General features: G+C 40.8%; 3 protein-coding genes and 1 non-coding gene across 20 annotated transcripts in view; 3 read left to right on the forward strand and 1 right to left on the reverse strand.

The window, feature by feature from the left end:
* The window catches only part of abhd5b (abhydrolase domain containing 5, lysophosphatidic acid acyltransferase b), a 7,193-nt gene extending 2,057 nt beyond the window's left edge, over positions 1 to 5,136 (forward strand). The window contains exons 4-7 of the mRNA XM_002665609.7: positions 688 to 836; positions 1,113 to 1,224; positions 2,557 to 2,743; positions 3,180 to 5,136. Coding sequence (XP_002665655.3) covers positions 688 to 836; positions 1,113 to 1,224; positions 2,557 to 2,743; positions 3,180 to 3,290 — 559 coding nt within the window. The 3' untranslated portion in view covers positions 3,291 to 5,136. The remainder of the gene's footprint in view (positions 1 to 687; positions 837 to 1,112; positions 1,225 to 2,556; positions 2,744 to 3,179) is intronic.
* trnap-agg (transfer RNA proline (anticodon AGG)) lies at positions 4,056 to 4,127 on the forward strand. The gene has a single exon. It is a non-coding gene; the product is annotated as a tRNA-Pro (tRNA).
* A 3,057-nt stretch (positions 5,137 to 8,193) lies between the features above and the next one.
* The window catches only part of si:ch73-359m17.2, a 20,457-nt gene continuing 1,150 nt past the window's right edge, over positions 8,194 to 27,500 (reverse strand). The window contains exons 1-7 of one of the 5 annotated variants that reach the window (XM_073931236.1): positions 27,071 to 27,500; positions 14,336 to 14,408; positions 12,106 to 12,388; positions 11,490 to 11,623; positions 8,679 to 8,973; positions 8,378 to 8,514; positions 8,194 to 8,303 (exon numbers count right to left, since the gene is read on the reverse strand). The exon at positions 27,071 to 27,500 is cut by the window's right edge and continues 1,150 nt beyond it. In XM_073931236.1, the coding sequence (XP_073787337.1) occupies positions 8,299 to 8,303; positions 8,378 to 8,514; positions 8,679 to 8,973; positions 11,490 to 11,623; positions 12,106 to 12,388; positions 14,336 to 14,405 (924 nt within the window). In that variant the 5' untranslated portion in view covers positions 14,406 to 14,408; positions 27,071 to 27,500 and the 3' untranslated portion in view covers positions 8,194 to 8,298. 5 annotated transcript variants of the gene reach the window in all.
* topaz1 (testis and ovary specific TOPAZ 1) overlaps positions 15,734 to 27,500 on the forward strand; it is a 17,593-nt gene continuing 5,826 nt past the window's right edge. For 4 of the 13 annotated variants that reach the window (XR_012395283.1, XM_073931959.1, XM_009294484.5 and 1 more), the window contains exons 1-11: positions 15,819 to 16,716; positions 19,791 to 21,747; positions 23,059 to 23,117; positions 23,895 to 23,956; positions 24,524 to 24,638; positions 24,722 to 24,774; positions 24,872 to 24,961; positions 25,532 to 25,595; positions 26,366 to 26,517; positions 26,985 to 27,077; positions 27,153 to 27,268. Coding sequence is in view for 11 of the 13 variants with exons in the window: in XM_073931959.1 (XP_073788060.1) it covers positions 16,125 to 16,716; positions 19,791 to 21,747; positions 23,059 to 23,117; positions 23,895 to 23,956; positions 24,524 to 24,638; positions 24,722 to 24,774; positions 24,872 to 24,961; positions 25,532 to 25,595; positions 26,366 to 26,517; positions 26,985 to 27,077; positions 27,153 to 27,268 (3,353 nt within the window). In the remaining 2 variants the exon portion in view is untranslated. The other 9 variants (XR_012395284.1, XM_073931966.1, XM_073931963.1 and 6 more) reach the window with 4 other exon arrangements.

The following is a 27,500-nucleotide window of genomic DNA, read 5'->3' on the forward strand; positions in this document are numbered from 1 at the left end:
ATGCCTGCTGTATGAATGCTTTATGAATGCTCTTTGTCTGCTGTATGAATGCTCTGTGTCTACTCTAGGTCTGCTGTGTGGATGCTTTATGAATGCTCTATGCCTGTTGTATGAATGCTTTATGAATGCTCTATGCCTGCTGTATGAATGCTTTATGAATGCTCTTTGTCTGCTGTATGAATGCTCTGTGTCTGCTCTAGGTCTGCTGTGTGAATGCTTTATGAATGCTCTATGCCTGCTGTATGACTGCTTTATTAATGCTTTATGCCTGCTGTATGAATGCTTTATGGATGCTCTATGACTGCTGTATGAATGCTCTGTGTCTACTCTAGGTCTGCTGTGTGGATGCTTTATGAATGCTCTATGCCTGTTGTATGAATGCTAAATGAATTTTCTATGTCTGCTGAATGAATGCTGTATGTCTACTGTATGAATGCTTTATGAATGCATTATGCCTGCTGTATGAATGCTTTATGAATGCTCAATGCCTGCTGTATGAATGCTTTATGAATGCTCTATGTCTGCTGTATGAATGCTCTGTGTCTGCTCTAGGTCTGCTGTGTGAATGCTTTATTAATGCTTTATGCCTGCTGTATGAATGCTTTATGAATGCTCTATGTCTGCTGTATGATTGCTCTGGGTCTGCTTTATGAATGCTGTATGAATGCTGTATGTCTGTTTGCTCAGAGTGAAGCACCTGATTCTGGTGGAGCCGTGGGGTTTCTCCGCCAGACCCAGTGCCCCGGAGCGCTGGGTTCCCTTCTGGATTAAAGTGTTCGGAGCTGCTATGAATCCGTTCAACCCTCTGGCTCTGCTGCGGCTTGCGGGACCCCTGGGTGAGAAACAGACCCAACATCTGTCAATCATTACCCGACACTGACATCAAGCTCAAATACTCAGATGAGGTGTAACATGCACTGTTGTTCATTGCAGTAATAAGTCTGCGTGGTCTGGAAGTTGTGGAGGATTTCAGTATGTTGATGTACTTACAACAGAATCTGAATATTGAGTAGGGGGCGGGGCTTCCTTTTTGCGCATCATTCCCTCACAGCAAACTAACGGTAAATGAATGACCATGCTGCGAGTGTTAAAGTGAGCTGTTTGTGGTGCAGGTCCTCTGCTGCTGCAGCTGCTGCGCTCAGACTTCAAGCAGAAATACTCTGCTCTGTTCTCTGACAACACTGTGCCGGACTACATTTACCACATCAACACACAGACGGCCAGGTACAGCTCAACTCTCCCATCCAGCAGACGCAGACGCAGTGTTCATAGGCATTCACAGGTGTTCATAGATGTCCACAGATGTTCATAGGTGTTCATAGATGTTCATATGTGTACATGGATGTTCATAGATGTTCACAGGTGTTCATAGATGTTCATAGGTGTTCACATGTGTTCATAGATGTTCATAGATGTTCACAGGTGTTCATAGATGTTCATAGATGTTCACAGGTGTTCATAGATGTTCATAGGTGTTCACAGGTGTTCATAGATGTTCATAGGTGTTCACATGTGTTCATAGATGTTCATAGATGTTCACAGGTGTTCAAAGATGTTCATAGATGTTCACATGTCTTCATAGATGTTCACAGGTGTTCATAGATGTTCATAGATGTTCATAGATGTTCATAGATGTTCACAGGTGTTCATAGATGTTCATAGATGTTCATAGATGTTCACAGGTGTTCATAGATGTTCACAGGTGTTCATAGATGTTCACAGGTGTTCATATATGTTCATAGATGTTCACAGGTGTTCATAGATGTTTATAGATGTTCACAGGTGTTCAAAGATGTTCATAGATGTTCACATGTCTTCATAGATGTTCACAGGTGTTCATAGATGTTCATAGATGTTCACAGGTGTTCAAAGATGTTCATAGATGTTCACATGTCTTCATAGATGTTCACAGGTGTTCATAGATGTTCATAGATGTTCACAGGTGTTCATAGATGTTCATAGATGTTCATAGATGTTCATAGATGTTCACAGGTGTTCATAGATGTTCACAGGTGTTCATATATGTTCATAGATGTTCACAGGTGTTCATAGGTGTTCATAGATGTTCACAGGTGTTCATAGATGTTCACAGGTGTTCATAGATGTTCACAGGTGTTCATAGATGTTCATAGATGTTCACAGGTGTTCATAGATGTTCATAGATGTTCACAGGTGTTCATAGGTGTTCATAGATGTTCACAGGTGTTCATAGATGTTCACAGGTGTTCATAGATGTTCACAGGTGTTCATAGATGTTCACAGGTGTTCATAGATGTTCACAGGTGTTCATAGATGTTCATAGATGTTCACAGGTGTTCATAGATTTTCATAGGTGTTCACAGGTGTTCATAGATGTTCATAGATGTTCACAGGTGTTCATAGATGTTCATAGATGTTCACTTGTCTTCATAGATGTTCACATGTCTTCATAGATGTTCACAGGTGTACATGGATGTTCATAGATGCTCACATGTCTTCATAGATGTTCACAGATGTTCACAGGTGTTCATAAGTGTTCACAGGTGTTCTCAGATGTCCTGTGCTGTATGTGTGCAGTGGAGAGGTGGGCTTTAAGAACATGACAGTCCCATACGGGTGGCCCCAGCACCCCCTGCTCGAGCGAATGGATAAGATCAGCCCGTCTCTGCCCATCAGCTTCATCTACGGCTCTCGCTCCTGCATTGACGGACAATCAGGAAGAATCCTGCAGGAAATGCGGCCCGGATCACACACTGAAGTCATAGTGAGTGTCTGCATGACCGGCCATGACTGGGTTAAACTGAACTCAAGTTAACTTAATCAGCCCAGAATTGGGTTAATCCAAATAAGCATTTCTAGAGTGTTGCTAAAGCTGTACACAATTCATTCCAGAGTGGAGTATTGATGTAGGGTTGTGGCTTCATCTCATATATTATCTGACTGATCTCTACTGTTGACATGAAACTCTTCAGCAAACCGTGTGAATGATGAAACCTCTGTGTGTGTGTGTGTGTGTGTGTGTGTGTGTGTGTGTGTGTGTGTGTGTGTGTGTGTGTGTGTGTGTGTGTGTTTGTGTGTGTGTGTGTGTGTCTGTGTGTGTGTGTGTCTGTGTGTGTGTGTGTGTGTGTGTGTGTGTGTGTGTGTGTGTGTGTGTGTGTGTGTGTGTGTGTGTGTGTGTGTGTGTGTGTGTGCTCCTGCAGGTGATTCAGGGCGCTGGTCATTACGTGTTCGCTGACCAGCCGGAGGACTTCAACCGGGCTGTGCTGGAGATCTGCAACTCTGTCAAACACACAGAGCCACAGAACAACTGAGACACACACACAAGCGCACACACACATACACACACACACACACACACACACACACACACACAGCAGGAGCTCTCCTCATGACCTCTGCCACTATTTCAACATCATTTCACTCATTTTGAAATATGAAATATATCTGAAACACAGTACTTGGATTATATTGGCTCACACTTATAGTAAACACTGTAGTGTTTTTGAGCAGTACTATAGTAAAGCACTTGAATCAATCTGCTGTGGTGATTCTACAGTTGCTATGGTAACACATCAGCTGAAGTAATTGATCTGTTGTGGTGATTCAGTTGCTATGGTAACAAAGTATTTGATCTTTGAGTTAATTCTACAGTTGCTATGGTAATATAAGAACTAATATAAACAAATGAGCGTACACGTAGTTTTCTACAACTAGAGGGTATATTCTACTACAGTACACCACAGTTTACTGTAGTAAAAGCCCAGTACACTGCAGTATTTATACGTTTACCAATTTCATTAACATTGCATTCATTAACAAAGAGTTGTAGGGATACTATAATATATACAGTGATATATATATGGATCAAAAACACTATAAATGACTACAGTATTTCACATGCGGGAGCTTACAGAAATGCAGAGTTTGGAGCCAGCAGTGCTCGGTGTGTCCGCTGGGTGGAGCAGCCTACAGGCCGCGCATGCGCAGATTCCCTGTCTCTCTCAGCTCCATGCAGATGTAATTTAGGTTGAGACGTGTCAGTCTGAGTTCTGGAGTTGTGCAGTTTTCTTCTGTCAGGCTCGTTGGTCTAGGGGTATGATTCTCGCTTAGGGTGCGAGAGGTCCCGGGTTCAAATCCCGGACGAGCCCGAACCTTTTCAACACTTTACTCACCACAATCACACAGTAACAGTGCTAACTGTACTGTACTACACTGATCAGGGGAAATATAACTAATCCTGAAACTACTTTAACAACTTCACAGAAGTAGTGATGTACTATTAATAATGTAGAAATACTGAATCATAATAAGAGAAAATGATCTGATGCTGACAGCATTTCAACCCAGAGTGAAACATTATCCTGTATTACTAACTGGAAGCATTGATTAATTCACTGAATTACTGCCAAACCCTGTTGACATTAAAACTTCTTCCATTGGTTCACTTTGCACTGCAAAAATGCTTTTCTTGCTGAGTTTTAGTCTTGTTTCCAGTCCAAAATATCTAAAATACTAAAATCAGTCCGCATTTTCTAGACAAGAAAAACATCTATAGGCTTGTTTTCAGTAATAATGAGTCAAAATAAAGAGAGTTTCTCATTAAAACAAGCAAAACTGAAGTAAGCAGAATAATCTTGCGTCATAAAGAAAACAAGATCTTTTCTCTTACCCTTTTCTCTTTTCTTTACCTTTTTAGGGAAAAACTCTCTTCTAAATGATCATTTCTGAAAACAAGATCATATGTTTGGCTTGTCCATGAAATGCTGCAGATAAATTAAACTAAGATAAGCCTGTGCTGCAGTGTTTGAGCAGTGTACAGAAAACAGTGACAGTATTTGTCAATGTGTTTCAGTGTAGTAAGATCAGATTAAGATCTTCAGCAGCTCAGAGCTGTTTCATGATGATGATGAATGTGCAGAATCTCCTTATCTCCAGCAGCAGAGTCCTGCAGTTCCCCAAAACACCACTGACTCAACTCTTCACAGCTCTTACTTCAGAAGGTCTCGGTCAACTTGCTGGGTTATTGGAGATAATGACTGTGATGCAATTCACCAATTCCAGAAGAGAGCTGATCAATTGTGATTTGAGTTTACTGGTGTCTGTGGAAAAGTACAACAATCACTTTGACATTAAAAGACTCTTTAAGAATCACAGGTTTGTCTCGACTCTGAAATCTTCATTCTTCATCACAGTTCTTCTTCATTTCACACACAATCAGATTTAATACACTCACTCTTTAACGTACTTTAATAAGTACAGCGAGTGTTTAATGAGTATGATCTGAATGATGAACATTATTTCACTCATATTTCGACATTAATGTTGTCACTAAAGCTTTAAAGCACAAAGTCGAGCCCGCAGGCCAAAGTTTTACCATCTGAGAATGATGCGGATGGTTTAGGGATTATCAGTTCAAATGTAATGTAACCCTTTGTTTGTTTGTTAAAAGCTAACCTAAATTAAATGCTTCAATTAAATGGAGCAAATTATTCAGATTTTGTTTAAATGTACAGACTGTCACCTGACAATGACTGGATTTGATCACCAAAGTCTTTGCAGTCAGACTCATCTTGACAAATGAATTCAGCATTGAACTCCAGTGTTATTTTAAACGTTATACTCAGGGTTCATCCACACTTTTACTACTATAATTCAATGACTTGATTACCAAAGTCTTTGCAGTCAGATTAGTCTTGATGTAACCCTGCTGGTCCAACAACACCCAACTCACTCCAAGCTGGTATCGAGCCAGCAACTTTCCGTATGGTTAGTCAGTTGCTCTACCAAGTAGGCTAAAGACCACAAACTGTACCGTTTGTCGCTAGAGCAGCTTTAGAGGTCAGAGGAGTGAGGTTTACATGCACAGCTCTTATAGCTGGCCTCAGTTACATGAATTCAGCATTGAACTCCACAGTGTTATTGTAAACATTATACTCAGGGTTCATACACATTTTTATTTCTATAATTCCATGACTTTTCCAAAACTTTAAGGTAAATATTGATGATCTTGTTTCGTTTCATGTATGTGCACGTGATAAATAAGAAAAAAATGCATGTTCAGATTACAGCATATCAAAAACCATGACAATCCATGAAGTTAATATTTATTTATTTTTATCTGTAAAATAGTTTTTAAAAAGTATTTTCCTGAAAATTGTATAATGTTGGCTTGTGTTTTCATTAGACTTAAGATTAGTGCTAATTAGCCTTTAGCACTGACAGTATCTTCTCACTGCAGTTAGAGATGGTTTCTGGACACACACTCAACATGCATCGAGTTACAGCGGCAGCAAGAAGGAGAGCGAAGCTAAAACTGCTATTGCTCTTTTAAGCTATTGCTTTATTCATCTATTTTATTTATTTCAAGTTTACCCATCAAACATAGTGTCATAAGTATAAGTCAAGTTCATCTCGAATATATTCAAGTACACAGATCACTGTTAAACAAATTCTCATGACTCTTACAAAACATTTTGGGTTTATTTGTTTATTTGTCCAGGCCTGGAAAATGCTTTTTCCAAATTTCATGACTTTTCCAGGTTTTCCCGAACCGTATGAACCCTGCATATACTGCATTAGATATTACAATGTAAAGTAATATTTCATTTTTTTTTAAATATTAAAAATATTTAATGATAATTTACTTAAATAAATATATCTGGAAATTAGCCGTGGCAACTTTAATGTAATATAGTTTGGTTTATTTACCTTTAGCCCATGGCTCACATTGATATTTGGTTTTTGGCCCTTCAAACAAAAAGGTTTGGGCAGCCCTGCTTTAAAGAAACGCTTACAGTTAAAAGCAGAAGTGTACATCACTGAATAAAAGCCACATCACCACTTTTATAAAGTCAGCTGTTCATGTGACTAAACTGTTTCTCTTGAAGGTAAGTCAGGATGATCATGTGTTTCTGTTCTGCTCAACAGCAGAATAATGAGAGAGAGAAATTTGAGGAATTGTTATAACTCTTGTTGAAAGTCAAGTTTACACACAATAAGATTATTCTGCCTCTGTAAAGCTCAGATGATGATGTCAGGGTTTTGGAGGTTTCTGATTGGCTGATTGACAACATTTGAGTTAATGTGAGGCACAACTGTAGAATAGTGTTGCAGGAAAAGCTCAAACACAACATGGGAAAATCAACAAGCCAGAATCAACAGCAAAGCCAGATTACCATTAGCTGAACGACACTGGGGAAAGACTAATGTGTGGAGAGATGTCCAGATTGAACTGTTTGGCCATAATGAGCAGTGTTACATCTGGAGGACAAACAGGAAAGCGCACAAGCCTAGAACACCATCCCAACTGTGCAGTATGGGGGCGGCAGCGTCATGTTGTGGGGCTGTTTTGCTGCAGGAGGGACTGGTCCACTTCACAGCATAGATGGCATCATGAAGACAGAACATTATGGAGAAATACTGAAGCAACATCTCAACACATCAGCCAGGACATTACAACTTGCCCACAAATGGGTCTTCCAGACAGACCATGACCCTAAACACACTGCCAAATCTGTTCAAATGTGCTTTAAGGACAACAGAGTGAATGTTTTGGAGTGGCCATCACAAAGCCCTGACCTCAATCCTATAGAGAATGTGTGGGCAGAGTTGAAAAAGCTTGTGCGAGCAAGACAGCCCACAAATCTGACTCAGTTACAGCAATTCTGCAGGAGGAATGGGCCAAAACTCCTGCAAACTACTGTGAGAAGCTTGTGAAGGAGACCCAAAACATCTGACCAAAGTTATACAGTTTAAAAGCAAAACTAAAAACATACCATGGAAATGTGTGTAAACTTCTGACTGTCTAGAAATAAATAAAATATTCTCCTTTTATTCTGGCATTTAGAAAATGTAAATCATTTAGGTAATCCTGACAGACCTGAAATAGTGAACATTTAGTGTCATTTACCATCAGACATTTAAAAATGGTTATGTTCATTTATGTTGGAGTGTATGTAGACTTCTGCTTTCAACTGTGAGTATATACTTGTATTTTCTGTGTTATGTTTGACCCCTAGTCACCATATATCAATAAGCAGCTCTATAAAGAATGTTTAAGAACTCACATTCCCTGTCGAGGAGACGAGGACAGGAGTTCATATTGAGTAAGATGCTTGATTAATGCAGGCTCTATCTCACGCTCATTACAGCAGCAGTGTTCAGTAAAGCTGTGTAGAGAGGTGTAGTCATGAATGAAGCTTGCACTGAAACAGCTCTCAGACACTCATCTTTATTACAACATTAGCAGAAACTGGAAGATTCGAGCCAAACTGAGTCTGCTGTGTATTCCTGTTTCTGTGATCCGCTTCAGCTCAGTCCTCAGTCTGACAAAGAGATCAGAACATCATTACAGCAAAACACACACACACACACACAGTTTGTCAGTGTCCTCTCTCACCTGTGAACACCTGCACTTCACACAGAGTGAGGTAAACGTTTACACCAGGCAGTACAATGTTGAGGAATCTGCCCTGAACCGGCTGGAACTCAAACGTCTCGGTGTTTCCAGCTGGAATGTGCTCGACAGTCGCAACTCTGCGCACACACACACACACACACACACACACACACACACACACACACACACACACACACACACAGAGCAGGAGAAACAGCAGTGATCGTGATTGTAGAGGGCAAATAAGCAGGAACCTGAGGTCTGGACGTCTTCATCTGTGTGTGCAGTGTGTGAGACTCACAGGTGGTTGCTGTTTCCGTTGTTCTCCAGGCTGTTCCCGATGCGGATCTCAGCTCCGTTTAACCTCTCCTCACAGCAGTCTCCTCTGTTGGTGATGCTGACACGGCGGATGCTGAACACTCTCCCTAGATCCACCCTCCACCACGGGTTGGTTTCCCCCAGAGTGTGTGAACAGGAGCCCTCCTGATACTCAGACTCAGTGCTTCCGTCCACAGCGTTCCCTGCGTCACCATCATGAGGCCAAGTGGAGGACTGAATGGCGGCGGCTCCAGCGGCAATATTCTTTGATGGACCTGCTACATTAGAACACACACACACACACACACACACACACACACACACACACACACACACACACACACACACACACACACACACACACACACACACACACACACACACACACACTAATGCTATAGACTAGCTGTAGGAATATTACACAGGCCAAATACAAGCCGCCACATTCAGTGATGTTACATTCATGACTAATTACAAATCCTTTTCATGACTTAAAAATTGCATTTAAAAGGCTTTTTTCAATATAATTACTGTTTAAAAGGTCACTTAATTATTAAATACATTATGTAGCTACCCGCTGGTTATTAAAACAGTTCACAATACCAAATACTAATGTCCATCATACGTTTTATTTATTGAACATTCTGAAAACTAAAAGATAAACAAATAAACAAACCAAATGTTTCACACAAACACAATCAAAAGGACCTCAAATAAACAAATAATATATAAAACAATGTTTAGTTTGCCGTGTTGGCCTGATAACCAGCTGTAGAATAAACTGGAGCATTTAACAGGTGCTTGCATTGAGATCTCACTATGCTGAGTGACCATACAAACTCTCACAGGTTAAATCAATCAAAGAGAATCATGTGACCTCCCACTCAAGCCAACCGGAAACAACGAAATTAGTAACATAAACACATACCAATAAACATTTAAATAATGAAATACAAAACAATAAACAAAAAATACAAGCTGACCAATCAGCGTCAGCTACACATTATTTAATCATGTAAAACTATTTGAATCGGCTATAAACCTCAACACAAACAACAGAAATTAAACTTTTAATTCTTTTCATTGGAATCAATCATGCATGGCCTTTATTTCCCAGTACTGGGTTGCAGCTGGAAGGGCATCTACTGTGTAAAATATTATATGCTGGAATAGTTGGCGGTTCATTCCACTGTGGCAACCCCTGATGAATAAAGGGATTAAACTGAAAGAAAATGAATGAATGGCCTTTAGCTTTATTAAAGAAATTAAAAACGTTTAACTAATGTAAGCCCCTCTGAGAGACCCTGGCTAAACTTACAATCTATTCACAAAACAATATGCAAATTCTCTTAAATGATAGATTAAATATCAAGGTTTTATACTGCATTACATTTACATTTATTACAAATTAAACATTTTATCAACACTGCATCCGGAAAGTACTGACAGCACTTCAGTTTCTCCACATGTGTTTATGTTACAGTCTTATTCCACAATGGAGTAAATTGATTTCCTCAACATTCTACACACAATCCCCCATAATGACCATGTGGTGAAAGAGTTTTTGAACTTGTTGCAGATTTATTAAGAATAAAACATCTGTAAAATCAGATGTACATCAGTATTCCTTTGCTCAACACTCTGTTAATGCCCCTTTGGCAGCTATTACATCCTCGAGTCTTTCTGAATATGATGCACGAGCTCTGCACACCTGTCTTTGGGGATTTCTGCTCTTTGCAGGTTCTCTCAAGCTCTATCAGGTTGGATGGGAAGTGACGGTGTACAGCCATTTTCAGATCTCTCCAGAGATGTTCAATAGGATTTAGGTCTGGGCTCTGGCTGAGCCACTCAAGGACATTCCCAGAGTTGTTGCTGTGCCGCTCCATTGATATTTTGGTAGTGTGCTTTGGGTCATTGTCCTGCTGTGCTAATTGGGACTTTCAGAGCAGCAGAAATGTTTCTGTCACCTTCCCCAGCCTTGTGCCTCCAGACAATCCTGTCTCAGAGCTCTACTGACAGTTCCTTTGACTTCATGCTTGGTTTGTGCTTTGTCATGCACTGTCGACCCTGGGCCCTTATATAGACAGGTGTAGCCTGATCAGATCATGTCCATCAGCTGAATTGAGCACAGCTGAACTCCAATGAAGCTGCTGGAACATCTCCAGAATGAACCTGAGCTCAGTTTACATGTGATTTATCAGCTTTTTATTCTTAATAAGTTTTCAACAATTTAAAAAACTCTCTCCACATGGTCATTATGGGGGATTGTGTGTAGAATGTTGAGGAAATCAATTAAGTTAATCCATTTTGGAATAAGGCTGTAACATAAACACGTGGAGAAACTGAAGCGCTGTCAACACTTTTCAGATGCAGTGTACAACAAAAAACAAAAGGTTTGCTCCCTAAACACCGATTCAAACAACAGCTGACTCTCTGATCAGATCAAGCTCTTCAGTGACTTCACTCTAGCCGGGTTCTGCTTTCTGTGAAGTTTTCTGCTTTATCAGCAATATTGCAAGAACAGTTTCATTAGGATCAGAAAGAGCTATAATGCCAGGTGTGTTTGCACATACAAGGAATTTGTTTTGGTGACAGAGCTTCTACAGTGCAACAGAATTACAGAGACAGACAGGACAATAAACAGATAATAAATATATAAAAAAGCAGTAAGTAGTGAATGCAAATATACAAATTAATTAGTTTTAAAGCTCAACATGTTGAAGATAAGACACTTATTTAAAGTTCTTTTATGGCTGATGCAGCAGATAATGCAGTGAAATAAGAGCCGTCTCACCTGAAAACACCTCCACTTCACACAGACTCAGAGTTTCATCATTCCCGGGCAGGAAAACATTGAGGTATCGGCCCTGAATCGGCTGAAACTCGAACGTCTGAGAGCCTTTAATAGCATCCAGAAGAGTAGCAGCTCTGTGCACACATGCAAACACACACACACACACACACACACATATACAGATGCACACACACAGGGAGAAACATGAGGACACACACATTATATGATTGATCTACATGACACTAGAAGCAGCACACTTCAGGAAATCTGTAAAAGCTGCATAATGTCTGCGTGCGCATCATTATCACATCATACAAGTGTTTATTACAGCAGTGCCCCAACTCAGTCCTGGAGGGCCGGTGTCCTGCAGATTTAGCTCCAGCTTGCCTCAACACACCTGCACGGATGTTTCTAGAAGTCTAGTAAGAGCTGTATTAGCTAGCCCAGGTGTGTGAATGGGGTTGGAACTAAACTTTGCAGGACACCGACTCTCCAGGAGTTTGGGCACCCCTGCTTTATTACAACAACAAGCAAATCAGTGGTGAATAATCAAACTGCTGGCGGTGTGTGTGTGTGTGTGTGTGTGTGTGTGTGTGTGTGTGTGGATAACTCCTACAGCTGGTTGTTGTTTCCGTTGTTCTCCAGGCTGTCCCCGATGCGGATCTGCGCTCCACGTATGCGCTCCTCACAGCAGTCTCCTCTGTTGGTGATGGTGACTTTGTTGACGCTGGACACTCCACCCAGATCCACCCTCCACCAGGGGTTAAACTCACGGCTGGTGTGTGTGCAGGAGCCCTTACGGTAGTCTGCTTCTGTGTTTCCGTCCACTGCGTGCTCAGCGTTTCCATTGGGGTCTCCAGTGGACGACTGCACCGCTGCGGCGCCCAGAGCCAGATTAGCTGAACACACACACACACACACACACACACACACACACACACACACGCACACACACGCTCATGGTTACGACCCGCTCATTTGAGTTACAACGTAAAAGAAAGAACATTTATTGGAAACAAAACTAATATAATGGCGTCACAGTGGCGCAGTGGGTAGCCTCACAGTAAGAAGGTCGCTGGTTTGAGTCTCGGCTGGGTCAGTTGGTGTTTCTGTGTGGAGTTTGCATGTTCTCCCCGTGTTGGTGTGGGTTTCCTCCGGGTGCTCCGGTTTCCCCCACAGTCCAAACACATGCGCTATAGGGGAACTGATCAACTACACTGGCCGTAGTGTATGAGTGTGTGTGAATGAGTGTGTATGGGTGTTTCCCAATACTGGGTTGCACCCGGAAGGGCATCCACTGTGTAAAACATGCTGGAATAGTTGGCGGTTCATTCCACTGTGGCAACTGCTGATAAATAAGGAACTAAGCTGAAGGAAAATTAATCAACCAGATTGTATGTTTTGACATCAGGACTCTTAGGTAACAACACACTGACCAAGCTTAGCTGACACACTTATATACACATTTAACCAATTAATTATAAAGTTATACCGTTTGGAAGAGTCAAGGTAAAAGAAAAGATATCCTAAGATGCCATTTTAAATTGTAAGAAGTATCTGTTTTTGAAACTAATGAAGACAGCAGAAGTCTATAATTCATTTAGCCTGACATGTTCACTGTTCCAAACTATTTTAAAAGATTCTCAAAATCAAATATATTGTGCTCAAAAGAGAAAAAAGTTCATTTAAAAAGAGTGTATTTTATATGGGTGAGCACAATACCATAATACCATGATATTTTTATCTAAGATTATCATACCATCAGAATCTTATACCGGCCCATGCCTACATACTTACATAATTATCCAATTTTTGAGTGAATGTAAAGGCTTGAAAAATATATTCTACTCCCACTAGCCCTTCAGACAGGTCGGGATACTGATTTCGCTTGTGTAGAAAATTTGATTTCAGAATCTTTAGATATTTGGACCAGAAAGAGGACACAAACTCATTTTTTGCAGTGATAGTACTTTTTAAAACTTTACATTTAGTTAAAGTGTCTTTAAGGTGGTGATTTTACAGCCAAAACTCCTAAAACACACACTATTCAGACATGTTTGCCTAACCCTTAATGAACAGGTTGGTGACAGCATTTGACTTAAGTGACTAACAGTTTAGAGCAGTGCTTCTCAACCATGTTCCTGGAGGACCACCAACACTGCATGTTTTGGATGTCTCCTCTGACACACCAATAACAGGTCTTTCAGTCTCTGCTGAAGAGTTGATGATCTGAGTTTGATTTGTGTTTGGTTAAAGAGACCTGGAAATATGTAGTGCTGGTGGTACTAAAGGAACGTGGTTGAGAAACACTGGCTTAGAGAAGTAAAATGGAGCTGAAAAAAGCCAAACCAATAATAACAGGGGCAAAACTAATATAGAAAATTACATTTTGATAAGTTTAAATTAAAATTACCTAAAAGAAATCCCTGAATTTACATAATAATATATATATTTTCAATATCTGGAAGAACTTTTTAACATATTTCAGTGTTTCCATGAGCAGTGGGAGCCCTTTATATCTACAGATGCTCTCTGATGATGAAGTGCTTCTTTTATCCTCATTTGTAAATCTTTTTCTATAAAAGCATAGGTTCATGATTAAATCATTCTTTTTCGACTTAGTCCCTTTATTAATCTACAGACAATTGGGCTTTGTTTGAGGGAAACTGAAGCACCCGGAGGAAACCCACACCAACACGAGGAGAACATGCAAACTCCACACAGAAACGCCAACTGACCCTGCCGAGGCTCGAACCAGTGACCTACTGGTTGTGAGGTGAAAGTGCTACCCACTGTTCCCCCATGCAGCCCTCATGTATAAATGTGAATAATAAATGTGAACTCACCCGGCGCCACATCAGTGACACACAACCCCAAGAGCAGAGCGAGCCACAACATCACAGGTTCACCCATCATGATCTGAGACACCGTCACAACAAACATCACAGATAATTAGACATCATAAAATCACACTTAATGAAGATTATAAAACAGTGAGAAACAAACTGATGATCAAATAACTAAAATATATATTAACTACAGCTTGCTGGATTAGTCAAATGATATTGAAAATAAAGCTTCATTAATATTCATACCTGTCTGTCCTCGAGTGGTAAAGAGTGCTGATCTACATCAGCTTTATGGAAGAGTCTACAGTAAAATATATATATATATATATATAGATGCAAATGTGCACAAACATGCGGTGAAATCAGATAAATATCTCAGCAGTCACTGCTGTTTCAACACCAACAGGTCATCGAGTGTGTTCTTCTCTATTTAACAGTTCATCTCAGATGGCCAGAGATATAGGAGATACAGAAGTTCACTTGTGTCATAGCAGCAGCAGATTACCACAGAATATAAACTTGTGTGCATAATAATAATAAACTTAAGTGCTCTTCATATCATCTTTAATTAATCTGCTTAGGTTTTCATTTAAACATTTTAGATTTTAGTAAATAATGCAAACAAACAATATTTGTGTGTTGATGCACACTGCATTATTTCTATACAAAGATTTTGTCAAAACAGCATTTCAGAGATAAACTGGCAATAAGTCCAGCACATCACAGCACACAGAACACTCTTCATTTATCCATGCAGTAAATAAATAATGTGCACGAGATTAGCAGTGCTTTAAATGCTAAAACATCTCACAAAATCCCCTAATATACATTCTTACACTTTAAATAGCCACAAATGCATTGTGGAACAATTGTGCTTGCTCTCATGCACACACACAAACACTTGTTTTACTATCTTAGTGAGGACACTGCCCATGACTTCCTTCGTATTTCTGTCTGGATGAACTCTACTCATAAACAACCCTCACAGGAAAAAAGTGCATGATCATTATAAAGTAACAAAAGCCCGCTCTGGCTGATTGATACGTGTTTTAATTAGTGAAAATGTCAACACTTTATATTTCACTATATAAGTGAGGACAATTAAATTCACAAGTATACACACACACACACACACACACACTGTAAGCAATAAGTATGATGATCATATTAGTTCAGTTCTGTCAACACTGCACTGACTCTTAATGAACATGGTATAAATTAAAAAATAATCAAAAACATTGACGAGATGGAAACAGAACTGATCCTATTTGTAATATGTCATTTGTTTGTGTTTTCATGTAAAGTGAGTGCCACTTGAATGTAAACAGCACTAGTGCAGTGTGTGAATGCGCCACGCGGCGGCGGTGTGTTTCCCACTGACCGCTCGATCACGCTGAGCTCCATTGCGCATGCCTGACACGGAGATTGGACGTGGGAGTGTGTTTAATTCTATTAGTAATAAACAGTGACGCGGACAGGTATTGAGGAACAACTATTTAATCAATAGTCTCTTTATAAAACACTGGCTGTCGACGTACTATACGTCTGTTTGTATAACCGCTTGAGTTTTATTTTCATCGCGTCAGACGCACGTTTCTCCGTTCACGCGCTCGTCATCTAAGTTACTCGTCCGTTGCTTCCGTTGATGTTGTTTGATTCTCAGAATCGGTTGTGTTGAATCCATCAGTCGGTTTAGTGTCTGAAAGCTGATATTTGTGACACTGAGAAGTTTTAAGTCGTTTATTCCGCCACAGGTGCGGTTTTATCGTTCGCGCATGCGTCAGAGATGTTCCCGTGTGGCACGAGGATCAAACTGAAGCGGGACTCGTTTAAACCGGAGAATAAACCGGAGCCGAATAAACGGCGATGGACCGGATCTAACGTTAAACCCGTGTGTGCTGTGAATCCACCTGTGGACGGCGGCTCTCCGAAACCGGCAACAGCTGATCCAGGTACAGTCTCCTCCAAAGTGAGTGTTATTACCGGAGCAGATCCCGAGGCTATGCCGGCCTCCAAAAACCGGTTATCCGAACATAAACGCGAAATCTTCTGCCGGTTGCGTTTAGCGTTGTGCTTCGCCAGAAACAAACCGCGAAATGGCGGGAAGCGCGTGATTGTCGGCCCAACGGACGCGCATGCGCTCTCCGTTATAAACAGCGTCGAGTCTGGTAACGTTAATGTTTCCGTCGAACCGCCAGAACTCATTCCGCCCGCGCGACAATCGGTAAAACACGGCGCTCAGAACACACTCTCGCGGCCGACCGTGCCTCGGCGGGAAAAGGGAACACAGAGGAGACTGTTTGCCGGTGAGGCGAAGACCGCCATCAGGACGGAAGCGCGCAGAAGTCGCGCGAGTTTAACCGGAAGGACAAGTGCAAGTAAGAGACACATTTGAGCAACACACCTTTACCTGCTGTTTAATTGACTGAGGTAAACAAACACTGACTGTCACTGCAGACAGAGAGAGAGTTCACATCTGATAAAATATCCATTCACAGAAGTGATCTCTCGTGTTTTCCCGCCCTCCTGCTGTCAGATGATAATGCCGATCAGTGTTTAATAATCAATAGACGGATATACTGATGGAGATCATCCACTGAGCTGAATATCAGCTGCTTTCGTCATCGATAAAGAATTTTTATTTTATTTCTGACCTGCTCACTATTGTAAGTTTGTTTTCTTCTCAATTAATAGACCTGAATTTCAATTAACCTATTTACAGACTTAGAATGAAGGTCAGAATCGTAAATGTGAGTTTGGGAGTTTGTAGACTTGCGGTGATGCACCCGCAGCTATGACTATTGTTCAAGAAACTGCAGGTTTGCCAAAGGAAAACACTCATATTAATGTGGAATGGCATGAGGGAGAGTGAACCATGAGGAAGACTCCGCCTAGCTTACTGTATTTGATTTAAAGAGACAGTTCACCAGTAAATAAATAACCCAAATGTTCTACACCTGTTCAAGTTTCTTCAATTTCATTTCTTACTTAACATTTTTTGTCTTGTTTCTAGTCCAAATGTCTACATGTCAGAGTGAAAACAAGATTATTTCACGACCTCACTGTAGATAATTTCCTTAATTTATTCAATCATTCATTTTCTTGTCGGCTTAGTCTCTTTATTATTCAGTGGAATAAACCACCAACGTATCCAGCATATGTATTACTCAGCTAATGCCCTTCCAGCTGCAACACTTCACTAGGAAACACCCATACATACTTATTCACACACACACTCGTACACTAATTCCAGTTAGGGATGCAACAATTAACTGGTTTCACTATTAACCGTGATTTGATTCGTCACGGTTAATTAATCGTAACGGCTTCTCAACACCGCATTTCTGTACAGAAAAAAACTGCAGCAACTAAACAAAGTTATACCAACTGTGGACTAGTTTGTACACCAAGACTAATAACCACACACACTGGACTAACTATGACGGGGGATATTAACTAAGGTCAAGCTCATCCAGGTTCGTTATTTCCAATGGAGGGACACGCACGCAACGCAACACACTCGCGCTTTTCAGGTGCACCTAGTTGAGATGACGGGGCTTTTGTGCCTGCAGGAACTGCAATAGCTAACGGTTTGAGGAAGATGCAATGGGAAGTACACAGGTTTGCAAACCCAGTTAAAGTTACAAATAATGGCGCTGGTGAAAGCAATCATGTGGCGAATGCCAGAAGCAGTGCGTCTGCACGAGGCGTGAGAGTCATTACAGCAGCCGTGGTGTGATAATTTTGCCACTGGGTCTACTTTTGCCGGTGCATTAATAATGACCAAAAACACATTGAATAAATGAGTCCGTAATATCCACTGACTTTTCTATAATTACTCAAATAAACTTAAACAATTAAAACAGCGACAAATATTTAGTTGGGCCGAAACTACAAAACGAAATTTAAAACGATTTTAAACTAGTTTTAAATTAGTGGAGTTTTGAAATCATTGAATGCAAATATTCGTGAAAACTGATTATTTCTAGACTATAATCATACAACCAAAATTTAAAACCCTTGCATCCCTACAGGCAGTGTAGTTGATCAGTTCCCCTATAGCGCATGTGCTTGGAAACCCACACCAACACGGGAAGATAGTTTCCTTAAAACAAGCAAACAAAGCTCTTAGTTTTTACTTTTGTCTTCTGAAAACGAAATCTAAATATAATATTGTTTCTTGGTTTAAGAACTTTTTTTGATATTTGGACGGTAAACAAGACAAAGTAAGAAAATCTTTTTTTTTGCATTGTGTTTATTCAATGTTTGTACCTGAATAGTGTTAGTCCTCTGAAAACCATCAAATAGAGCTGTTCAACCTGTCTTGTGAAACTAGACAAAAACTAAATATCGCAATATCAGATTTTAACAATATTGTGCATGCAGCCCTACTATTATTAAACTCTTAAGGCCCAAGGTGTTTTTTATACATGCACTTTTTATTTCTCTTTGCTTTTTGGGTTTATTGAAACCTGATTGGAATAAAACCTGAGTATCATATTTTGAAATGATGTACTTTTGGAGAAATATGATGTCCATATATCTGGACTCGTAGTCCGAATTTACATAAAACACTTTATCCCGCCTGTTTCTTAATGAATATATAACATATACATGTTTTTTTGAACTTGCTTTGACTGTCGGAGATTAAAAACAAAATTTTTGCCCATTTTGGACAGTGAAAAATAGCGTTTGGGACACTTCATATGCTGTAAAACAGTTGCAGGATGACACTGCTTAAGAGCTAAAATGTGCTGTCCACATATGTGGCCGCTAAAGCTCGGGGAGGTTAACGTCAATGTTTTTTTGTTTTTTTTAACATTGTTCACAATATCTAGTTTTGTAAAGGAAGTTGAATATTTAGAACCACTTATGTGTTAATAAATGATGGGAAAATGTAAATATTTGGTTGAATTGTGCCTTAAACATCTAAGAATGGCCATTAGTATAAATTAGTTCTCAAAAATTAAGAATAAAACTCATAGAACCACAGTTTAGAACCGCGTGAGTGTGACTAAATGATGAGAATATTTAATTTTTTGTGTGAACTGCCCCTTTAATGCAGATGTTGTTCATAAGTGTTTAGAACCACTTAAGGGTTAATAAATGATGGGAAAATGAGTGAACTGCGCCTTTAACACCTAAGAATGGCCATCAGCTGATTCTCAAGATGTGAAAATAAAACTCATGCCCCTTGAGTGTGGAGATTTGTATTTTAATGTGAACGCTCCATTTAACAGGCTAATATGCATAAAAAAATTCAGAATATAAAAATGAAAATTCAGAATAAACTAAAGCACTTAGTTTGAAAGCACTCGAGTGTGGGGAAATGAGTTTTTATTTTAGTGTAATCTGCCTCTTTAATGCAGACATCACTGAGCTAGTAGCTGTGAGGATCCTCATATTAATTAGCATTTTTGCTTTCACCCTTTTTTCTTGTCTCTGATTTCAGATTTCAGTTCAAAAGTTGAGCTGAGACGGCTTAGGTCAGAGGAAAGGTCGAGGAAGCGCTCGGTGAAAAACGCGTGCTGTGCTTTGTGTGGTGATGTAAAATACAATCCTCCTCCTCCTCCCTCTAGTAAGAATCTGGTCCGTTTACTCAATCCCAGACCCAGAGCTGGCCGCCCCAGCCTGAGCGCAGAAAAGCAGAGAACTCCCTCAGCGTCCCGTCACGCCTCAGCACTCGAGAAAAACCCCACGGTGAAGCTCTGCGATGTCGGCCGAGTGTTTCGCATAGCCTCACGTGATTTCTCCTGTGTCCTGCCAGCGGTGCTAAAACAAACGGCGAGCAGGAGAGCGCAGCAGCAGTGCTTGCAGACAGAGTTCGGTGTTCTCACGCATCCTCATCCGCACAGCATCAGGAAACGTAGACGCTCCAGGAAACTTTCCACCGCAACCAAACATAGCTGTGCTTCTCTCTCATCAGGTGATGCTCCGTGTGGCGGCGCGCACATCTCTGAAGGATCGCTCGAGGAATCGGACGCTTGTCTGGTAGAGGATCCGGAGACGATGAGACTGTCGGAGAGTCCAGATACTGTCGCTCCAGCATGTGCTAATAACTGTCCAGAGAAACAGAAACACTGTCCAGTGAACCACATATCTGGAAACACATCCAGCCCTGAGCGCCGTGTGCCACCTCTAGTGCTCAGAAGAGTGTCGGTCAACGGCTTCGGCTTCAGAAGTGAAGATGATGACCGTGAGAGCGGTCCTGATGAGGATGGCAGAAACCAGGATTCAGATGCAGAGTCTGCGAATGCACCAGAGAGTTTCTCCTGCCAGCGAACGCAAGCATACATTTTCATTCCCAAATCATCATGCGCTCGCACTTGCAAACCGTGGCCCTTTCCTAGAACGGGTCCTCCTGAGGAGCTCAGATCACCCAGAAATGGAGCTCGCTGGATAATCACCGCCACATTCACAAACACAGCTCAGGATGATGAAGAGAAAAACGAGCGTTCTGAAGCAGCGGAGGAGGTTTACTCTCGGAAAAGTCATGCAGACACTCCATGTAGATTAATAAGTGGAGATATTCCTGATGTGCTGAATCAGCAGAGCTCGGTGTTGTGTGAAAATACGTCCACTTGTGTGCTAAAAAGGACTTCAGGATTCTCTGTGACTGCTATTTCAGAACATGCAGAGCTAAACCAGAGTCAGGAACACAGCACTGAACAGGTCAACAGCTGCAAACTCGACGGCTGTGGCTTTGAGGCGTCATTAGAAGCAAACGGTCTTCTTAGACATCATTCCCTGCTTGATCATGAAGATCACCCTGATGCTCCTGGCGTTTGGGAACCAGCTGATCATTTGGTTGGAGATTCCAAATGTGCTAAATTCAGCATCCTCCCTATTTCACAGTTTGAGGATCAGAGCAGAAAAGCTGATGAAGGAGCGGTTTATAACCCAGCATTGCTCTCGCAGATGTGTATTAAAGTGGGAGTGCTGAAAGCTCAGGACAGCTCATCAGTGGATCAGACTGAAGGAGAATCTGCCGCTCATTCACACAGCAGTAATCCTGAAGGAGAAGTGAAGCCAGCGTCTGACGGACAAACACACACAGACATGTCCTCTGAGGAGGAAAACCAAGATGCTGGAGGTGTTTCTGCACCATCTTCATCTTCATCTGATGATGATGATGATGATGATGGGGTGTGTTCGATGAATACTAATAATAATAATAATACACAAGCTTGTTCTCAGTCTCATAGAGTTGAAGAGAGCTTTCTGGATGTTTCTCGAGCGTATGAAGAAGACGTCCTGGTGCTGGATGTGATTCAGGATGATCCAGAGCTGTTCGGGACTGTGGTTTCTGAAGCCAAGACTCAACAGGACGCACCAACCAAGAATCAAGACACTCTGACAAAAATGGAGGATCAACACTGTGAGGTCATCTGGGAGCAACACACTGAGGGGTACTTTCATATTTCATCATAATATCAGAATATGCTTTGAACTGTGCAGGTTATTATTTCAGTTTTGACTAAATCTCGACTGAAACATGGTGAGAGGGCGGGGCATAGAGTAGCTCCTCCCCTTTTAGTTTTCCTCAGTTCAGCCAGTGGGAGTGTTTAAGCTCAAGTGAAAAGCTAATGAGGAAAAAGGGGGCGGGGCATCTCCGACACTAGAAAGCATTTAATTGGTCAGAAGATTTGATGAGAAACTAAAGTATGAGACGACGGCAAAAAATGATTTATCTTACAAACCTTCTGATATTATTATAAAAAAACATTTATTTTAATAAAAATCATAGAGGCGACACTGTGGCTCAGTGGTTAGCACTGTGGTTTCACAGCAAGAAGGTCACTGGTTTGAGCCTCGGCTGGGTCAGTTGGTGTTTCTGTGTGGAGTTTGCATGTTCTCCCCGTGTTGGCGTGGGTTTCCTCCGGGTGCTCCAGTTTCCCCCACAGTCCAAACACATGCACTATAGGGGAACTGATCAACTAAACTGGCTGTAGTGTATGAGTGTGTATGGGTGTTTCCCAGTACTGGGTTGCAGCTAGAAGGGCATCTGCTGTGTAAAAGTTACGCTGGATGATTTAGCGGTTCATTCCGCTGTGGTGACCCCTGATAAATAACTCATGTTTGCATCTAAAGTGCAGCACAGTATTTAGGAGTATTTTGTTTTAAGCGCCTCCATGGTAATGTCGAATAAAACAGTTGTCATGCCAACGTGCTACCGTAAACTGTAAAGTCTAGAGCAGATACGCAGCCGGTCTGAAGCGTGATATGCACATTATTATAGCAGCATTTTTTTATGGCACTGTATAACAATAATTCATATTTTTACAGTGCTGTGACGGTCGTGTGGGGTGGGGGTAGTCGTTAATAAAATACAATAAATGGGAAATTTTATAAATATTATAAATAATTCTTGTAAACTTTCAGCAACAACCCCTGTAAACAGAAGCTGCAACACTAGCCCCACCCCTGAGTTCTTCTTATTGGTCCACTGCTGTGTTAGTGATATTGAGTGACGCTGTGTATGGAAGTGTGAATTATTTCAACTTGTCACGACATCTTAAAAAGACAGCGCTCATGTGTGAGGTGCTACGAGAGATGCAAGATCAACACTGACCCACATTTGCCAAGTGTGCTTTTGCATAGAAAAACAATGAAGAGTAGAGTAGTGCATTTGAATGGAGAAACATGCTCAGTGAATGGCCAGAGATGCATTTAATTTCTGATTTTTACTGAATGTTGTTGTTTTTTTGTTTCTTTTAAAGCACCAGCAAAGTGGCTGAAGATGTCCAGACGGATCATCTGAGTGACAGTGGTTCAAAAGGTGTGTGAACGGTGAATTACTTATTTAAATATACAGTTAATGTCAGAATTATTAACCCTAACCCCTGGATTATTCGCCCCCTGTTTATTTTTCCCCCAATTTCTGTTTAACACCGATTTCACCAGCACATTTCTAATCATAATAGTGTTAATAACTCATCTCTAATAACTGATTTATTTTCTCTTTGTCATGATGACAGTAAATAATATTGACTAGATATTCTTCAAGACATTTACATTATATTTACATTTCAGTCATTTAGCAAACACTTTTATCCAAAGCGGCTTGCAAATGAGGACAAGGAAGCAATTTACATGTGCTCTTTTACACTTCTATACAGCTTAAAGTGACATTTAAAGGCTTAACTAGGTTAATTAGGGTAACTAGGCAGGTTAGGGTAATTAGGCAAGTCATTGTATGACGATGGTTTGTTATGAAGACTCGATAAAAATATAGCTGAAAGGGGCTAATAATATTGACCTTAAATGGTTTATAAAAAATAAAAAAAACTGCTTTTATTCTAGCCGAAATAAAACTAATAAGACTTTCTCCATAAGAACAAATATTATCAGACATACTGTGAACATTTGCTCAATCTGTTCAACATCATTTGGGAAATATTTAAAGAAGAAAACAAAATTCAAAGGGGGGGGTGAATAATTCTGACTTCAACTGTACAATTATCTACCGTGGATATTCAGCTGTATTCCTCTCCTACTGTCAGGGTCTTAGAGGAATTATGTTTATTTTAAAAACTGATTTGTTTTTGTTTTACAGTAAATGAGATGCAGGTTTGCAGATCTCAGCCTGTCCAGAGTCTGAACACTGTAAAGTCTGAGGTCAGTTCACATATCTTCATAACCATTCATTTCCTTCAGCTTAGCCCATTTATTCATCAGGGGTCCCCACAGCGGAATGAAGCACTAGCATATGTTTTACACAGCGGATGCACTTCCAGTCACAACCCAGTACTGGGAAACACCCATACACACACACACACACACACACTATGGCCAGTTAAGTTGATCAGTTCCCCTATAGTGCATGTGTTTGGACTGTGGGGGAAACCGGAGCACCCAGAGGAAACCCACACCAACACGGGGAGAACATGCAAACTCCACACAGAAACACCAACTGACCCAGCCGAGACTCAAACCAGAGACCTTCTTGCTGTGAGGTCACAGTGCTAATCACTGCAGCACCGTGCCACCCTCTTCATAACATAAATATAAAGCCAGAGCAGAACACCTGTGCATCTCACAGCTACTTCCTGTATGAATCTTATTTTGTGTCAGCGATTTACAGATTCATTCATAAAGATGAATGAATGAATCAGCTGTTTTGAGCAACCAGTTTAAAGGAGTGATTGAGTGAATGTGAACACAGCACTTCTCCTCCTCTTCTAGAATGCTGGAATAGACTGTAACAACAACCAGCCGAGCAGAGACTCCAGCAATCTGAACAGTATTTCAGTAATAAGCAGCAGAGCGCCGAGACCCGTGACGGACTCCTGCTTCAGCGGTACGTCAGCACAGTGTGAGATCAGTGTTTGTACTGTTTGGTCTGAGTAATGAATCTAAAGCTGATTGTGTTTGATGATGCAGGTCGTGAAGTGACGGCTAAAGAGCCGCCTGCTCTGAGAACTCCACACATCAGTGTGAGTGAGAGGGAAATTAAGATGACAGATTTTCTCCACAAACAGCTCATATCTAGTGTGTGTGTGTGTGTGTGTGTGTGTGTGTGTGTTTTTACAGTATTGTAGGTTCTACTTCAGCGATCACAGCACCTGCCTGCGGAGTGGTGTGTGTAGGTTCCTGCATGTGCCGAGAGATGGAGATGAGACGGTGTGTGTGTGTGTGTGTGTTTGCTCAGTGTTGTTACTAGAGATGCAACAATAGTATGATATGTTTATAAAGTTTTGTTAACTAAAGATATAATAAAAAACACTGAATGCAATATGGCAAATACTGAAATAAACTGCTTTTCAGGTTTCTCATGTCTAACCGCAGATTTCAGTTACATAAACTGACCAGTCCCTGACGATATAACGATAACTGTAAAATAAATATACGATAACTGTATAAATAAAATAAAGGTTAACCATTATATAGTTATTCCGTCAAGAACAGAGATTTCATTCTCTCCTGCTGTTTGATTAATATTAAACTCAGACTGCAGGATGAGCTGTTTTAACTTTAAGATGCAGCACAATGAGAAAGCTACAGACAACATGTTTCTAATGATCATCATTTAAGTTTTAATGCAAATAAATGCATCCATCATACTGAATGCTTCAATAATGTACAGAGTATTGCAGCATCCCTAGTGTTTGCATCCTTCAGTGTGTGTGTGTGTGTGTGTGTGTGTGTGTGTGTGTGTGTGTGTGTGTTCACTGGACTGTTTTTCTGCTTCAGTTCTGTATGGAAATGGTGAAGAAGTTCTGTCATGCTGGAAAAGTGGTTCTTATTCTGCGGGCAGGTAACACAGCTTTATTAAACACGTACACTATCAGGAAACAGTTTAAAACGGAAAGATTAAGTGTTTTATTATTATTATTATTAAAGCGTCTCTTCTGCTCATCAGGCCTGTGTTAATTTGATCTACAGCACTATTATAGTCACATTTTTGCCTGTTTAAAATAAGCATTTTTTTTAATTTGATAAAATCCAGAAGTCAACATCTGATGGATCAAATCCTTTTATCAAAATTGTCCTAAAACTATTCAACAATTGTCTCATGATGATGAACCGCCGACTATTCCAGCATATGTTTTACACAGCAGATGATTAATTACAAGTTAAACGTATACAATTCCCTATACCGCATGTGTTTGGACTGTGGGGGAAACCGGAGCACCCGGAGGAAACCCACGCCAACATGGGGAGAACATGCAAACTCCACACAGAAACACCAACTGACCCAGCCGAGACTCAAACCAGAGACCGTCTTGCTGTGAGGCCACAGTGCGACACCACTGAGCCACCATGACGCCCCATCTTATTAAATAAATATATATATAAACAAACAGTTATTTAAAATGGTAAAATATATCCTAATTGTACAGTGTTTGCTGTGCTTTGGATCAAATATTTGCAGGCTTGGTGAGCAAAAATATTTACATTGAACATCTGACTGTCCTAAAAGTTTTGACCAGTAGTGCAATTAATTTAGGGGTGAATTGTTTTGGAAAACATTGCAATCGCTGGCCTAATAATGTTTTCTGTGTGTTTGTGTGTGTGTGTGTGAAGTGGAGGTGTTTATGGGATATTACAGTCGCTGTCCCCCCAGTGGGAGCTTCAGCCAGGAGACGGTCAACTCTCTGCTCTCCATTCTCCTCAATATGGGTTTACTGAGAGAATTTTTAGCCGTCCTGAACCTGCTGCTCACACACAAGAAGCTGGTGAGTGCTGCTGGCTTCAAGACACACTTTATTTATTAGTATATTAGTATGTATACTCTATCAGCTGTTTTTGACTGTTTGGCGCTATGTAGTGTCTGAATAATGGGCAGGTTAGTGTATACTCCATCAGCTGCTTTAGACTGTTTGTCTCCATCTAGTGTCTGAATAATGGGCAGGTTAGTGTATGCTCCATCAGCTGTATCAGTTTGTCAGTTTCACATTTAATTAAATAATAAATAAACTATTGCAGCTCATAACAGTGTTTTGTCTAATTGTTCTGTTTAGTGGCCAGTAGCTGTGTAATAATCAGGATAAAGTACATATAGGATGATTGTTATCTCAGAATAAAGCCGTCTGTCTTCTACAGCAGTGCTGCGCTTCACATCAGGCTGCTGATAAACCTGTCAGGCTTTATTCTGAGATGACAACTCTGGAAAACATCCCTAACTCATGGTGTTTTCCTGCAGCCTCCTCCAGAGCTGGTGTTGGCTGTGTTTAAGTTTGCGAGTGACCGAAGACTGATCAACTTTGTGCCAGAGCTCATTCTGCTCACCTCCAAGGTAAAGCTGACGCTCAGATGCTCACATGCTGTACTGGAGATGATGATGATGATGATGATGGTGATGTGTGTGCAGATCGTGGAGTCGGGCTGTGTGTTCACTGTGGATCAGTGTGAGGTCATGCAGAGTCACCTTCACCTCATGCAGGTCCCCAGACAGCAGATGGACATCTTCATGGCTGTTAAATGCAGGTCAGGGCTGGATTAGGTCATGTTTTTATAAACCGTTTTACATGCCTTTGTTTAAAAATAATAATAATAATAATCTAACGCACTCCGGACCAACAGAAGGTGATAACAGCCTTTCATGCTGGTTCACATCAGATGCAGAGTTAAGTATTTGTGTGAGTAAACTGCATACAGGTCTAGAGGTGGATTACTGTCCTGCGGTGTGAACGACGTGCGACTCATTTGCCACAAACGT

The sequence above is a fragment of the Danio rerio genome, chromosome 19 (assembly GCF_049306965.1).
Source record: "Danio rerio strain Tuebingen ecotype United States chromosome 19, GRCz12tu, whole genome shotgun sequence".
In the NCBI taxonomy this organism is placed as follows: Eukaryota; Metazoa; Chordata; class Actinopteri; order Cypriniformes; family Danionidae; genus Danio; species Danio rerio.